We start from the raw sequence: 16676 nt of genomic DNA on the forward strand, positions 1-16676 counted from the left end.
TTTTGCTTCTTTTCCAATCTATCACCTTTTTCTTGCCTTATTGGATTGGCTGGGATATCAGGTACAACGTTGGCTATATGTGGTGAGAGTAGACATTTTTGTTTTGTTCCTGATTTGAAGGTAAAAGCACTCACTATTTCACTATTAGTTGTGATGTCACCTGTAGGTTTTTCAGAGATGTCCTTTGTAGATTGGGGAAATTTTCTTATGTTCCTGTTTGGCTAAGTTTTTAACATGAGTGTGTGTTGAATTTTGTCAAATCCTTTTTCTGCAATCTTTGCATCGCTGTTTATTCTTTTAACATGATGAATTACATGGGCTGATTTTTTGCAGGTTAAATTAACCTTGCCTTCCTGGGGTAAAGCCCTCTTGATTATAATATAATGTATTCTTTTTGTATGTTGCTGGATTTGATATACTAATTTTTCATAAGAGCTTTTGCAGCCACACTCTTCATGAAGGTATAAATCATGATTGAACTTTAAATATGCAGATCTGAAAGTGAAATAGCAAAATATTTTATAGCTGGTGGTGGTTAGCTGCTGTTCACTGAAACAGAGAAGTGCCTGCAGAGTGCCCTATGTTGGGATCATGGGGAATTCAAGGATAAATTTGCACAGTGTATCTCTAGGCATGCTGTTGGAGATAGTTATTTTCAAATACAACCACTCTCTTGAAATTGTAGTTTCTGGTATTATAGAAAGAAAACAGATACTTACGAGTTCTGATTAAGATACTTGTTTTATTTGATAATAGGGGTTTTTTTTGTTTTTGTTTTTTTTTTACTTCAGAGAGAGAGTGGAAGAGTGGGGGAGAGAGTCAGAGAGAGGGAGGGAGGGAGAGCGAGAGCAAGAGAGAGAGAGAGAGAGAGAGAGAGAGAGAGAATGAATCTGAAGCGGACTCCACACTTAGCGCAGAGCCCAACACTGGGCTCGATCCCATGACCTGAGCTGAAATCAAGAGTCTGACATTCAGCAGCTAAGCCACCCAGGCAACCCTGTAATACTTGGTTTTTAATCCTACTGGCTCTGCCTTAAAGTTCATTATTGATATGTATCATGTTCTCTAGTAATTATACGATAATGGTGTTATGTTATTAATAAGTGTTACATTGGATTTACACTAAATTACACCCCAAAATGGGTTGAAATCAGTGCTTTTTTTGTTTTGGATTCTTTTTTTTTTTTTTAATGTTTTATTTATTTTTGAGACAGAGAGAGACAGAGCATGAACAGGGGAGGGGCAGAGAGAGAGGGAGACACAGAATCCGAAGCAGGCTCCAGGCTCTGAGCTGTCAGCACAGAGCCCGACGCGGGGCTTGAACTCACGAACCGTGAGATCATGACCTGAGCCGAAGTCGGATGCTTAACCGACTGAGCCACCCAGGCGCCCCTGTTTTGGATTCTTAAGATGGAAATACCTTCCAAAAGTGGTGGTGGTTTTGCTTTCCTTAAAGATCAAATTAATCAAAAGAGATTGTGCAAAGGGAATGGTAGACACTTAAGAGGATTAGGATGTGTGTTTTTGGTAAAATTTTTTAATGATTTTTTTTAATGTTAACTTATTTTTGAGAGAGAGAGAGAGAGCGAGCGAGCAGTGGAGGGGCAGAGAGAGACAGAGACACAGAATCCGAAGCAGGCTCCAGGCTCTGAGCTGTCAGCACAGAGCCCGATGCGGGGCTTGAACCCATGAAGCACAGGATCATGACCTGGGCTGAAGTCAGATGCTTAACTGACTGAGCCACCCAGGCATCCCTCATCTTCTCTATTTAATCCTTGTTTTGCCTCTGATGGTAAGGTTCTCTAGGAACACCACTTCTATTCTTTCTCTTATGTGATCCTAATTATGTGGTAGATATTGATTATTGCCTAGATATTCATACAAAATAATTTATAGCAGCCTGAAACCAAAACCAAGGAAACTGGCATTTTTTTCTTAAAAAAAATTTTTTTTTAATGTTTGTTTATTTTTGAGAGAGAGAGAGAGAGAGAGACAGAGTGTGAGTGGGGGAGGGACAGAGAGAGAGGGAGACAGAGGATCTGAAGCAGGCTCTAAGCTATACATCAGTACAGAGCCTGATGCAGGGCTCAAACCCACGAGCTATGAGATCATGACCTGAGCTGAAGTTGGATGCTCAACTGATTGAGTCACCCAGGCACCCAGCATTGTTTTCTTATTAAATATTGTGTTGTTTCTGTTCTTCATAAATACTATTTTGGTGGATTAATTAAAGCCACAAAAACCTAATTTAATAGGAAGTAATGGTGTGTTTCCTCCCCTCTTACCCCAAATCAAATAAGAATTTTCCTACATTTTACCCTTTGAGAATTAGCAAGTTTTACTACTCCTGTTAGATAGTCTTACCCAGATTTCCCCCTGTCTGCATTTGGTCTGATCTGATACTGAGTTGTAATATTGTGATTACTATTAGTCAGCAAGTGTCAGTTTTATTTAAGTCCCAGGAATGGGTAAATCTTGACCTTTGATTGTTAATTCACTGATTAGATATATCAGTCAAACCAAAGTAATTTGTCGAGATTTTTAAAAAATCTGTAATATTCATTTTTAGGATATTTCTTGAGAGTTTTCTCAATTTTGATCATGGAAATAACACGTAGTGTTTATTTCTTTACTATTTTTCCTGGTTTTAAAATGTCTCATCAACAGAAATTAGAAATATTGTCTAGTCAGCTGTCTTGTAGAGTGGATTAGCTCTTTTCTCCCATTTCTGCAACCTCTGAATCAAGCTGTATTGGGAGGTGAACTTAAGGTTGGCAAAAGGGGCTAATTACATGCAGTCATAAATATGTTTGCACATTGATACACACTTGGATCTTTTCCTCCCCATTTGGCAACACACATTTTATGAAGTTGGCTGTGTACAAGACGCTATTCTTAGTGGAGAAGGAGGATTCAGCTACTTGCCCTTACCATCTCCTATGAGAAGTGGGCTCTCATGCAGATAAGTAGAGCTCACAGAAAGCCCTTGATGGGGTGAGGTTGGGGGTGGCCTCCAAGTGTAAGTGGGCGGTCTTTCTCCTGGGGTTCTGCTCTGGACCTTTGGAGTTGAGTGCAAGAGTAGCTTCACCAATGGCTGGAGTGTTGGCTAAACTGGCTCTTCCACCAGGGACACACAGTGGAGGGGCCTGCTTTTCTTTTTCATTATGAACACTTTTAAACATACATATAGAAAGACTATATGTATTTCTATGTATGTATCTATGTATCTTACAATGAACCCCCATATACTCATTCCTCAGATTCAGTAATCATCAAGATTTTGTTAAATTTGTTTCATCTATTCCATTTTATTTTTTCTTGCAGTTGTGTTTCAAAACAAAATTTAAACATCTGTCATTTCCTACGTACTGTAGGGTACATCTTGTAAAATATGGCCATTTACTTGTGTAATTACAATGTCATCATGAATCTAACAAAGTTAATGGTAATTTCTTGGGATCATCTCACAGAAGATATCATTTGTAAGCCTCATTTCAGGCTATGCTTGCCATTTTTGGTGTCCTTAAGATCTTCATTGGCTTGGCCCCAGTATCATTACCATGGATAGGCTTTTTTCTGGATACTTTTCTGATGAACGAATCTGATTGTGTTCAAGGAGTTGATTCTGATAACTTTACTCTCAGGTAGATATTCTACAGAAACCAATTTAATTATGCTTGCAGTCAAGCTATGGAAAGCTTCTTAGTTGGAACTGAGATTTAAAATATAGTCAGAAGCAGGTGTGCCTGGGTGGCTCAGACTGTTATGGTCCGACTCTTGATTTTGGCTTGGGTCATGATTTCATGCCCAGCACGGAGCCTGCTTAAGATTCTCTCTCTCCTTCTGCCTTTCTCTCCCTCTCTCTCTCTTTCGGGAAAAAAAAAAAAAAACAGTCAGAAGCAACCATCTCTGGGACACACATTATATGATAGCACATTGGACTTCTAGCCTAGTCTGGTGTGGTCATTCAAAAGAACATAGTCGGAAATTATGGTGTTTGATACTGAAGGCACAAAAAGAGCTAACCATGGTTGAGATATTACAGTTCTTGCTGTGATGTTATCTTTGATTCTTTTTATTCTTCTCTACTTCAACTATTTAACCACTGAAATGGAATTAATTTACACTCCTGAAAGTACCAGTAATACAGCCTTCTCCTTCCAGTAATGTGCACACATAGATACATACCCCAAAATATTCTGGGAACTCAGAGAAGAGAAGTGGGCAGACTGGGAGCCATGCCAGTGCTTCCCCGACTCCGCCCCCCCCCCCCCCCCCCCCGAATCAGGGTCAGAGTAGATCTTTTTACTTCCTGAGAGTTTGGATATGAATTCTTGATGTCATCTGATCCTGTGGATGTGTAATATGATTTCTAACATGATACTGATTTAAACTAATTACTATTATTGCAATAATTATTTATTGACCAAAATAAAACCCATTATCTTTCCCTCGGTCCTTTCTCTGTGTTTCCTCTCTTGGTTACTGGTGTCATTATCCTCCCACACAAGAAATTGTAAGATTTTTCCTTTGACTCCTGCTGCCAGTTGGTCATCTTTGCAATAGCTCTGTTCACTTCATTCTAGGTTTCTAGCCTTAGTTCCAGATCTTTACTGCTCGTCTGAATCGTTACTAAAGCTTTCAGTCTGCCTCAGTCGTCGTCAGTTGCTTTCCTTGCCAGCCCGTCAGCTTATTACTGTGGCTGTCATTTTAAAATAGAACCTCATCACCTCACTCCTTTATACACAGGCCTCTGTAGCTTTTAGTTGTCTACAGACTGACATTTGAAGTGTGGCATTTGAAGTGCTGTGTGCCTCCCCCGCATTGACTACATGCTGTTGCAGTGTGTACTCGTGTACTCTGTACTTTCATTCTTCCCTGTCCTGCTCACATTGCCTGCTATCAGGAATGCTGATAAGTGATAGAGATCCCAGCCCATGTGCTTTCATTTATTATGCTGAATAAATAAAGGTTGTGTGGAATTGGTTATAAGGAAGTTTTACTTGTTTCACTGTGAGATTGTAGCTCAAAAATATTCTTGGATGCAGTTTTTAAAGTTTAATACTCCAAGGATTTAGAGTCTTTTTTTTTTTTTTTTTATTAAAAAAAAATTTTTTTTTTCAACGTCTATTTATTTTTGGGACAGAGAGAGACAGAGCGTGAACGGGGAAGGGGCAGAGAGAGAGGGAGACACAGAATCGGAAACAGGCTCCAGGCTCTGAGCCATCAGCCCAGAGCCCGACGCGGGGCTCGAACTCCCGGACCGCGAGATCGTGACCTGGCTGAAGTCGGACGCTTAACCGACTGCGCCACCCAGGCGCCCCCAGAGTCTTAAGTTTTTAATAGTGGTGCCAATCACGTATTTTGACCATTCCCTTTTCTCCCCTCCACCCCAAATCTCCAAATTCTGCCTTTACTAGTGTTTATTGCTCTTTGTTTGTGGCAGGGAGGAGGAGGAAGATGTAAAAATAAAGGAAGTAGATACCAGTCTGGGAGAGAGAGAGAAACACCCTGATAGAAGAGGTTATCAAACACCAGCTGTTTTGTGGTTTGTTAAGGAGGAAATAACTTAAAAATAAAGGAAAGAGAACTTTTCATTTTGAAATAAGATTCTTTGTTGCATTAACATCTTATACAATCTTTTTCAAAAGGTAGAACTAACAAAGGGTGGGAATCTTTTCACTTGTCTTTAGTAACTGTAATTTGTTTTAATGAGGCACTTTGAGATTTACCTGTTTTTATCATTACAAAAAACGCTGTGTTTGGATAGGCTTTTTCAGAAAGTTATTCAAATGTTATTTCAAATATTTTTATTTATTTTTAGACAAAAGAAGTTAGAAAAAGTGATGGAAGAGGAAGGCCTAAAGGACGAAGAGGTAATTAATATTGGGAAGTTTTTCCTTGAAACCCAACGTGGCGAGTCTTGTGCAGCAAGTTGTTAGCCTTGGTGCATAGAGAAAGGGTTTTGGCTTAGTAGCAGAGGGACTTAGGAGGGCTGGTGCACTTCTGGATTTAGGTATTCATGAAGATGGAGAAATTAATTACTGAGTACCCAGGAGAGGAAGTCTTATTTAGGCCCAGTTGTAATAAATTAATTAGATTTAGAATTCCAAGAAAAGAAAGAGATGAGACCAAATTAAAATTTTAAAAGGAAACCATAGCATATTTACAGAAATCATGGAAATATCTCCACAGAAGTGGTGCAAATGCCTGAAATCATTATCAAGGCAAAATATTTCTCAAATCAGCCCTTCCCCCCCAGTGTCTACAGACTTGGTAGGAGAAAATACAGTTAAGAAACTGTGCAAGGAACTGAAATGACCGTGAAATGCTTTCAAAAATAGGAATGAATCATAGAATCCAGGAAAATGGTGAAAAATACCAAAGTCTTGTTGGAATTATAGAGCATAAAATGAACTCGAATGTGTTAAAAAAAACCCAAAAAACCCACACTTTGATTTTATATAAAAAAGTTTAAAGGAAAATATTGATTGTTTATTCTGCCTTCATTAGAAAAGTTCGAGTAATTGACTGCTGAAGTAGGTTAGTCAGAGTCCACCGGAGGCACCCCGGTGATCAGTATGGTTTGGTTTTGTATCCGGAAGCTGGGGAGGAGAGGAGTGGCCTCTTCAGGGTTCTTCTGTGAGGCTCTCACCTGTGAGAAGGTCATGATTAATCGGCATGGCCCTGCTTTCCAGTCACGAGTAAGACTGCTATGGAGTTGCAGAAATTCAGCTCCTCCCCTTCCCTCCTCTCTCCCCCTTTATTTAAACGTTAGAAACGACTGAGGAGATCAGCACATGCTCGGAAGGAAACAGAGTTTCTTCGTTTGAAGAGAACAAGACTTGGATTGGAAGATTTTGAATCCTTAAAAGTAATAGGCAGAGGAGCATTCGGTGAGGTAAAAACCACAGCTACTTACCAGATAAGATACAAAAATACCACACAACTTTGAAGCTGCTAACGTATCATAAGCTCATGATTGTTGATAGAACTGAAATATGGGGTAGGTGGGTCAGACGTGCCAGGCCCACATTGTAACTGCTGTCTGTCCTTTCCTCCCCCTCCACTGACCCAGATCTCTGATTGTTCTTCTGTTTTGCCAGAGGTGATGTTGACGCTTTAAGTATTGATTTAGAGGGAGAGTTGAAAGGTAGAAGGAAATCAATATTTACTATTTACTGTATGTTTCTCTCCTATAATCATGACAATGACTCATTTTATAGATGATGAAATTAAGACTCCGAGAGAGGATATGTAATGCTCCATAGTCACATAGCCATTGAGCAGCAGTACCAGAAGTTGAGCCCAGAAGTTCCTAATCTTTTTTTTTTTTTTTAAAGTTTTCATTTTAATCACCTAGTGCTCATGATGACAAGTGTACTCCTCATTCCTCACCCCGTTTCCCCCATTCCCCCATGTCCCCTCTGGTAGCCATGAGTTTGTTCTCTATAGTTAAGAGTCTATTTCTTGGTTTCTCTGTCTGTCTCTCTTTCTTTCCCTTTGCTTGTTTGTTTTGTTTCTTAAAGGAGTTCCTGATCTTAAAGCTCTTGCTTTTCCCAGTCTCACACTGCCTCTTCAGGAGCAAACTAACAGCATATATCCACCCTTTATTTCTTCCCGCTAGATTTGTATCGCTCTAAAAAGGTGGCCCCAGGAGACAGAGATTATAGAAATGGGTTATACAGGTAGTGGTAGAGAGTTGAAAGCATTTGTCCCACCAGGTCTTGTAGATGCATCTTGCTCGGTCATAAGAGCAGTCTATGGGGAGGGTTTAAATGAGCCCCTGCAAGGTCATCCTCATTAGTGGAAAACACCCAAAGTGGACGACTCACCCAAAGTGGATGATGCAATAGTTTCATTAACTTTGTATAAATTGAGCAGCATATTATTAACTTTGTATAAATTGAGCAGCATAGTATTAAAAACCCGTACCTAGGGGAAATGTGAGTACATACTCAAAGGCACAGGTGAAAGATTAAATTGATCCCTCAGTGTTCAAAATCCCTGTTGGCTCCTGGAGACAGGGGAAGGTATGGTACTACCTCTAAAAGAACTTTCTGTTTAGTGAGGAAGGGATGTGGGACTCAGGAAAAACATGAAGAAAGGTGCAGGGAGGAGATAGCCTAAGTATCTTGGTGGGGGTGGGGGGTTGCAGGGGAGGATGTGCAGGGACTTGCCAAGAAGTTTTTCTTTGGGTTTGTGGACTATTGATTTTCTTTTCATCATAAAATTATGTGCTCTAAAAACATTGGAGGATAAGAAAGAGGAAAACTGCACAAAACCCTGTTTCCCTAATGACACATTTTAGGTTTTTTCCTTCTAGACATTTTTCTTGCATATGAGCTTTTGCTTTTGTTTTAAACACTGTTGCAATCACTTCCTTAGGTTGTCTGAGCTTGTGGATGACAGGTGCCATGGTTATAATGAGTCCTTAAGTTCAAAAGGGAGGGTTTTCAAATAGGATTGACTTGTTCAACGAGGGAGCCAAACTGTTCAGATCTAGAGATACCTGAGAAAGTTTTCAGGACTGACTTCACCGTGTATAATAAATCTACTCATTTTGGAATGTTAAAAAGCACTTTTTTCTGTTTTTTTGTTTTTTTGTTTTTTATTGCTGGTTGTTTATATTAAAATTGTAACACTTTTCCAGTTTAAATTACTTCCTATAACACATGAAAGCATTAATTACCTTGGCATTGTGAACTTTTGACTTGGCATTTCTTTTATAACTCTTAGGTGCGGCTTGTTCAGAAGAAAGATACAGGGCATGTGTATGCGATGAAAATACTCCGTAAAGCAGATATGCTTGAAAAAGAGCAGGTAAACCACAATTGTAACGGTGATCTTAGGCTGCTTATCAGCTTTTTGTTACGTAAAACTGTTCCTTTTGTTTATTTGAAATGTATTTTCTTATTACAGTTTTCTTTAGCACTGTCATGTACAGATATACATGTATTACTTTTCTTTCCCCAACAAAGAAGCAGTTACATGTATTTTAAAAGTACAAATAATGCCTTATGTTATGTGCAGTCTTTTAAAAGTTGAAAACCTATTAGAAGCATCTGCTGTTTGTGTCTCCCAATTGATCACATGCTGTGCTTGTCATGAGGAGCCTATTTTTGGGGTCACACTTGCTGTGATGACACGTTCCTATTGAATGCTGATATATACATACACACACACACACACACACACACACACACACACACACTTTGGGACTGAGCCTTAGGAATTAGAATTTGGAATTTGCAGTCTAAAATGTGTCTTAATATGCTTTATTCTGTATACCCAAACCAAAGTTGGGTCTTCTCAGTAGCTCATTACTACCCAAGACAGACCAGTCTTCTTTCTGAATGAATTTGAAAAAATCTAATGCAAACGGCAGAGCAGTACAATTTCTCCTTTAAGGAGCGAGAACACTTTCTAAAACCTAAACCTACTTTGCAAGTAGATTTATAAGATGCAAAAGTAACTTTATGCAAAATAAAATTTTAAATTTTGGATAATATATTAAAAACAAGAATGCAACTTTTCTGTAAATCTAATTTAATTTAGCTGTTTGCTTAAGAACAGATTTTAGTGGGTGATGGCTGCATATGTCCTGTAAAGGATCAGATGCTCCAGGAGGACAAAGAGAGAGCCTGTGGCAAGGAGATCCCTGGACACAGAATGAAAGAGCAGGGTTGGAGACTGGCCCCACACCCAGTCCTTTTTGCCTCTTGAAGGGAGGTGTAGTCACTGAAGCTTCTCAGTCCTTTTAAGTGCCAGTGAAAATTTGAAGTTTTTATTTTCTCTTTAATTTTCATGTGTTACCTATAAGCTTAGACTCCCAGGAATTTCGGTTGAGAGTATCAAATACCCTGGCAGTAAACATTCAGACACTATAGTTTATGCTGATACCAACCTTACTCAGAATGCTCAACAGCCCTATTTATGTGTTTAAAAATTAGTGTGTGGTATGGGTATAGGCCCTGAAAGAGTTTTAGCTAGTCTTGAAAAGGAAAATGGAAAACTGTAGTGATGAGTCAGTATATTTTGTATTTCACAAGTAAGTTTTATTTTTATAAGACCTATTTCATGTAACTTTATTTATTATTTTTTAAAATTACTTAAAATAATTTTTTTAATGTTTATTTTTGAGAGAAAGAGAGCGAGACAGAGTGCAAGTGGGGGAGGGGTAGAGAGAGACAGAGACACAGAATCTAGAGCAGGCTCCAGGCTCTGAGCTGTCAGCACAGAGCCCAATGTGGGGCTCGAACTCGCGAACCCCAAGGTCATGACCTGAGCTGAAGTTGGACACTTAACCGACTGAGCTACCCAGGTGCCCTTCCTATAGTTTTCACCAAGTCTCAAAACCTTTCTTTATCAAATAATTAGTGTTCAGAATAAAATGTAAAACGTATGCATCATGATTTTCACTTATTAATCCTTCATAACATGTGCCAGTTGCCCAGCATGGTAACAGAGGACAATTCAAATATACAGTGTAAAAACATTTTTTCAAATACTGTGCCTTCTTCAAAATCATTTTCTAAAGTGTTCCTACATGGAAGTAGAGGAGCTTTCCATGAGAATTAGGATTTTAAACAATGTATTAGCTTACTTGTTAGCTCACCTTGCTGTTGGACTGTGCTCCCTAGATTTGATCTCAGTGTGATCCAGTTAAAGTTTCTGGTCACAGACTCTACCTGAGTCGGCCATCTTGAAGAAGCGTGGTTGGTGCTAGGGCGTGAGAGGAAGTAGACCAGTGCAGACCCATCACTTGGGTAGGGCTGACCAAGTTTAGACTCAGAGCCTAACTTTTTGTAGGTACAGGTTCCTTTCCCCTAGGGAAAGTTTTTTCTTTGCTTTTACTAAACTGAACAGGAGTTAGAGCTACCCACTGAGAGTTTAGGTCGTTATTCTGATCCATAGGGTGGGAATTTTGCCGTCTGGAAAATAAATTTTAAAGGACAAGAGACCAGCATTTAGCTAGCTTTTTCATGTTTCTCTTACATTGCTAAAGGAAAACCTCCAATTGTGATGCTAGTACAGTATTTAGGAGGGGACAAAAGATGGACTTTTATCTCTGCTTTCCTAGTGCTCAGGATAGCAACTAGGATGTGACTCCACCCCATTAAATATTTATGGAACAGAGAAAGGGAACCTCTGATGTGAGTTGCACCTTTGGTTCTTCCTTCCCTTACCCTATGTTAACCTCACTCCACTCTTAGATATTGAGGTTCCTAGTTGCTGTTTCAGCCCCAGGAGAGGAGGGCAAGGTGTGCATAGGTGGCCTATAGCTTTCCCCTTAACAAGCAGAGAGTGTTGCCATCACCATTCTGTCCTCGGAGGTGAGTGACGAGTGGTAATAGTTCTGCCTCCCCCCCCCTTTTTTTTTTGGCTCCCTGCAGCAGGTAGAGGCCTTGTTGGGAGCCAGGAGAGCAGAGGCAGCTGGAGGCTGGCTTGCGCAGTCTTTATGTCCGGTGATGACTGGGGCACAGCCACAGCTGCGGTTGAGCAAGTGCATTAGGTGTTTCCCAAAAGCTTTGCTTCTGTATTAAAGCTGAGTAAAAGCATTAGCCTTTACTCAGCTTCTTTGTGATTTCATAACACTGTTCCTTACCACCCTTATCTACCATTTTCCCACCCTCATGCCCTAAGGAGAAATGTAAAAATGTAAGTTTTCTGCAACATTGAAGTTATTTAAAAATTTCCCAAAGAATTTTAGTAGAGACTGGAAACTGAGATATGTAAACTCAATACTTCCCTTGGGCCTGAAGGGAAGAATGAGGCAGGTTAGGGGTAAGACAGGAGAGAAGGGTGGGATCTGTGTCCAATTGGAAGAGAGAGTGCCTGGCTTTGCTAAAGACATTGCAGTAAAACAAAGCATTGTATCGAACATCGTATCGAACAAAACAACAATCATGCGCTAAGTTTGCCAACCGGAAGTGCCAGTTTATGAACTTCGGTACATCTTTACCTGTGAACATAGGGTAGGACTGAAGCCCTGCTGCATATGTTAAGAACAAAACTTCTATTCAAGGATCGCACTGGGTCTTAATAAATGGAGACCTGATTGGACCCACCTTTGCATCTTGTGACATTTAGCGTAAGAGGAGAGGGGACAGGATTTGATAATACGCAGCTGTGGTTTGATTACTCTTACATATTTCAAGTAGATAAGGTAAATTTGATAATAAAACATTATTATGAAATAATGTAGTTCTGTCAGTAGTTCTGCCAGTTCTCCTAAACCTTTTGGCAATTTGGTCTCCCTTGGCTAGATATTTTAGTAAGAGCAGAAAGCTGGAAATACCATAAATTCGAATCAGTAACTCTTCTTAGGTATTCTTGTATTTCCATTCCGTAAGAATTGAGCACATACTCTGTGCACAGCAGCGAACTGAATACTGTGGTATAGTGTTCTAGAATTGTCAGCCAGGGCATCGTCATTGCCGACACCATTGCAGACCTGAGGCAGGACTTGTTTAGAGAGTTTCATCTTGGGGACTAATTTTTGTCATAAAAGGTTATTAGAGCAAAAAGATGTGCAAAAGAATGGTACTTTTAATTAATCACAGGTTCAATTGACAGCACTGTTAAAGTTGCCGTTTGCATGACAGCCATTCATTTTGTCCTTTTGTAAGCCTTTCATCACTCAAGTGTTCATGACTGAATACCGTCAAGTCCAGTGTTGTCAATTTTGAGTTCATAGGTTTGCCTAAGCATAAATTAGATCTTTTGCATCATCACAATTGAATACTCAAACGGTACTTAACTTGTTTAAACAAATATACAGTCTAATGAAGCAGAGCAAGGCTTGTCATTAATCAAATGCGTATACCTCCAGGTTGGCCACATTCGTGCGGAGCGTGACATTCTAGTGGAGGCAGACAGTTTGTGGGTTGTGAAAATGTTCTATAGTTTTCAGGATAAGCTAAACCTCTACCTAATCATGGAGTTCCTGCCTGGAGGTAATTACTTGACGATGAAAGGTCATTTTTCCTTTTTGTTCTGTGGTTTCTCTCTCACATCAATTAACCCTCCTTTCTGCTTTTAATCGTGTTCACAAAGTTGCTTTCTAAATCTTTTTTAGGTCTGTAAAGGAGGTCAGTAACCTGTCTTGTGCTGGGGTGCCTTTCTACAATTCTTAGTGCCATAAAAGTAACCTTCTCACTCATTCTCATGATTTCAGATGGACATTTCTTTCTTTTATTTTTCTTTTTAAATGTATAGGAATAAAACTAGGGACTCTGCCTGCTCTCCTGTCCATGGGAATCACGTATAATCAGTTACCCAAATGACCAGATTGAAGCTATTATGTGATTTGCTTCAACTGTTTGTCTTTTGGTATAACTTACATTAATAAGGAGTGAATTTCTCATTACCTATATTAGTAGCCAGACTCAGTCTCTCATTTCTGAGATTTCAAGTTTTACATAACTCAGCATGTGTGTCTCCTGAGACAGCTCCAAAGTAAACCCGTAACAGAATATACCATCTGTCCTGGGGAACAGTCTGTTTGCCAGTGAACAGATGAGCTGTGAGCACACTCTGGTGGGGGAAAAAAAGAAAACTTTTTCTCTTTTTGGTTCTATAGCAAAGCAAATGTAACTGTGGCATAATATTTTGATCTTGTGACAACTTTTATTTAGATCTAGGGTCACCAGTTTTTTATGAACAATTGATAAAAGTTAGGGAAGAGTCTGATAGAATGAGGAGAAACTTTTTAACATTTAGAAGCTAGTTCTTAAATAGGAATAAGAAGCAGCTCAGTCACCAGCCCCTTGACACGGGTCTCCTCAAGCCTTACACGCCCCGTCTTCCATAGCTTCTCATGTCTCCTGGACCCCGCCCTTTGCCCTCCGTGGAGCTGGCCTCAGAGCCATAGACCATCTGGCTTGAGCTCTCTGATCTGGGCAAACTCTGCTCTCCTGAGCCACAGCACTGAGGCCACACAGCTACCTTAGAGCCGGCCTGAGTGCCCCACCCCCACATCTCTGGTGTGCCTCCAGATGGAATATGTAGCTGCCAGGGATGATTAGGGAATCCTGTTTTTCAAGTCTTGGGTCAAAAAAGAGAGCATAAATGGTTTAATTTTTGCCTGAGTGTAAAATATCCAGTTTTCTCTAAGAATACAAAAAATTCCCCCAAAGTTATAAGTGAAATTCAAAAAGCAGCACGATGCTCTATTAAAATCAGAGGTTTCTTTCTCTTTTCCCTGTTTTCCGACCATAACTGGCTTTATATGGAATCTAAACTGAATCTTTCCTGTTTCTCTTAGCTTTAAACTACTTCTAAATATTTTCTTTGCTTTGCTTTTGTCTAACCATTGAATTAGGATCAGAATCTTTTTTTCCCCACCATTTTATGTTGCTGATAGTAAGCAGAAATAATTAAATTTTGACTTTGCAGAAAACTAGGGAGTTTACCTTTTAACTGCTAGAATACTGATCCTGTGTTGTAAAAGTCGCATAAAGCATATTGGTGTATATTTACCTATAATAACAGTGGAGAAAACACTCTGCTGATCTTGGGGCGTGTTCACCTTGCACTTCTGAGAGGCAGCCATTGCATACCCCAGTACGTAGCATTTTCAGTTCCTTTTTAGCTTTTGTTGACTTACACTGTGCTACCTTTTTATTTATGTTCAGGTGTTTTGTAAACAAATTGGAGAGCTTGTTTTCAGTCTCCTCATATATTTAGTTTTTGTTTGGCATTTCAGCCTATACTTATAACAATGGTGGTATAACCTATGTGGAAATGGTAGTTTGCAGACAAATTAAAAAGTAAAGTAACTTTTTCCCCCAGTCCAAAAACTTACCCTAAGGAATTTTTTTTTTTTTTTTAAAGCGTGAGAGAATTTTCCTTTTTCTCTCCAGAATAAAATGGGAATCACTGCTTAGTGGTCAGCATCAGGTTAGGTTAAAAGCATTTTGTTCTCTGTGGCTGTGAATGTTTTACCTTCAAGTATTAGAAACTACTTACCATTTCCACCCATGTCGGCAGTGTGGGTCAGTTTCTGGAACACAAAAGAGTCCTGTTTAGCACTGCCTTATGTAGGCAGATAGGGAAGACCTATCTGAAAACTGGCACTTACTCATGCATTGTTGTGTGTGTGTTTGTGTGTGTGTGTGTGTGTGTGTGTGTGTATGTGTGTGTGTGTGTATATGTGTGTGTGTTGGCTTTGTATCTTGTTTCCAGGGGACATGATGACCCTGTTAATGAAAAAAGATACCCTGACAGAAGAGGAGACTCAGTTTTATATAGCAGAAACAGTATTAGCAATAGACTCCATTCACCAACTTGGATTCATCCACAGAGACATCAAGCCAGACAACCTTCTCCTGGACAGCAAGGTACTGTGGTGGGGGAATAGCCAGTGTGTATTTCCTCATCTGAGCAGTGTCTGCTTTAACACCTGCAATGCTTGTGGTAATCACAGGGAGCCATGAATTGTTTTGTATAGTCTTTGTATAGTTTTCTCTTTTTTTATAGGTAAGTTTGCTGCTACTTCCCCTCTCTGAAAGGTGTATGATTCTATAATTTGAACACTCTTCTTAAAAATAAAGGACATCTTTGAAAATGATTAAGAGGAAAATTGATTTAAAGTTTGTTTATTTTGAGAGACAGAGTGAGGGAGGGGGAGAGAGAGAATCCCAAGCAGACACTGCACTGTCAGTGCAGAGCCTGATGTGGGGCTCGATCTCACGAACTGTAGTATCATGACCTGAGCTGAAATCAAGAGTTGGACGCCCTGAAAACTGATTTAGAAGCTTATTTTATAATAAAGCCAAAGGTACCGTCTTTTCCTAGCCCATAATTAACTATAATTAGCATATAATTAACTCTACTGATGCATCGCCTATTGGGAATCCCTTTGTTGGGCAACCTTATTCTTGAACCCAGTCAGGAACTGGGAAGTAAGGCAAACAAAAACAGTAGTCTGTGCCAGAGTTCAGGTTCCAGATCCTTTGTCCTTTGCTTAAAGAAGAGTCCTGCTCAACCTCTGGACTGGCCTATGTATTCTTTAGCCATGCAAACGAGTTCAGTTGCTTGGTTTTTTTTTTTTTTAATGTTTATTTATTTTTGAGAGAGAGAGAGAGAGAGAGAGAATGAGTGGGGGAGGAGCAGAGAGACAGAGAGGGAGGCACAGAATCGGAAGCAGGCTCCAGGCTCTGAGCTGTCAGCACAGAGCCTGACGCGGGGCTCGAACTCACCAGCTGTGAGATCATGACCTGAGCTGAAGTCGGACGCTCAACCGACTGAGCCACCCAGGCGCCCCTCAGTTGCTTGGTTTTTAAACTCACAGCAGATCAGAAGAGAACCCCTGTGTTGCTAGGTTTATGGCTGCTCCTTGGCAGGCCTCCCCACTGTCCAGTCCTCATTTATCTATAAAGTGAGGATATCGATCCAGAGAAGCTCCACAGTCCCTTCCAGCTTTAACGTTTTAGGGGTGCCTGGGTGGCTCAGTTGGTCAAACGTCTGGCTTATGGCTCAGGTTGCAGTCTCGTAGTTCATGGGTTTGAGCCCCGCATCAGGCTCTCTGCTGTCAGTGTGGAGCCTGCCTTGGATCCTCTGTCTCCTTCTCTCTCTGACCCTTCCCTGCTTGTGCTCTCTCTCTCTCTGAAAAAATAAAAATAAACATTAAAAAAATTTTTAGAATGTTCTGTTCTGTTACACAGAATTGT

At 40.0% G+C, this 16676-nt stretch overlaps 1 protein-coding gene across 3 annotated transcripts in view; it reads left to right on the plus strand.

Annotated features, from left to right (window-relative positions):
• The window catches only part of STK38 (serine/threonine kinase 38), a 41576-nt gene that overhangs the window by 9606 nt on the left and 15294 nt on the right, over window positions 1-16676 (plus strand). For all 3 annotated transcript variants that reach the window (XR_006966239.1, XM_047102640.1, XM_047102639.1), the window contains exons 3-7: window positions 5825-5876; window positions 6779-6901; window positions 8740-8823; window positions 12836-12959; window positions 15190-15344. Coding sequence is in view for 2 of the 3 variants with exons in the window: in XM_047102640.1 (XP_046958596.1) it covers window positions 5825-5876; window positions 6779-6901; window positions 8740-8823; window positions 12836-12959; window positions 15190-15344 (538 nt within the window). In the remaining variant the exon portion in view is untranslated. The remainder of the gene's footprint in view (window positions 1-5824; window positions 5877-6778; window positions 6902-8739; window positions 8824-12835; window positions 12960-15189; window positions 15345-16676) is intronic.

This window comes from Lynx rufus, unplaced genomic scaffold (assembly GCF_022079265.1).
Source record: "Lynx rufus isolate CCGP_SWC_20201006 ecotype Redwood Valley unplaced genomic scaffold, mLynRuf1.p SCAF_6, whole genome shotgun sequence".
Taxonomy (NCBI): Eukaryota; Metazoa; Chordata; class Mammalia; order Carnivora; family Felidae; genus Lynx; species Lynx rufus.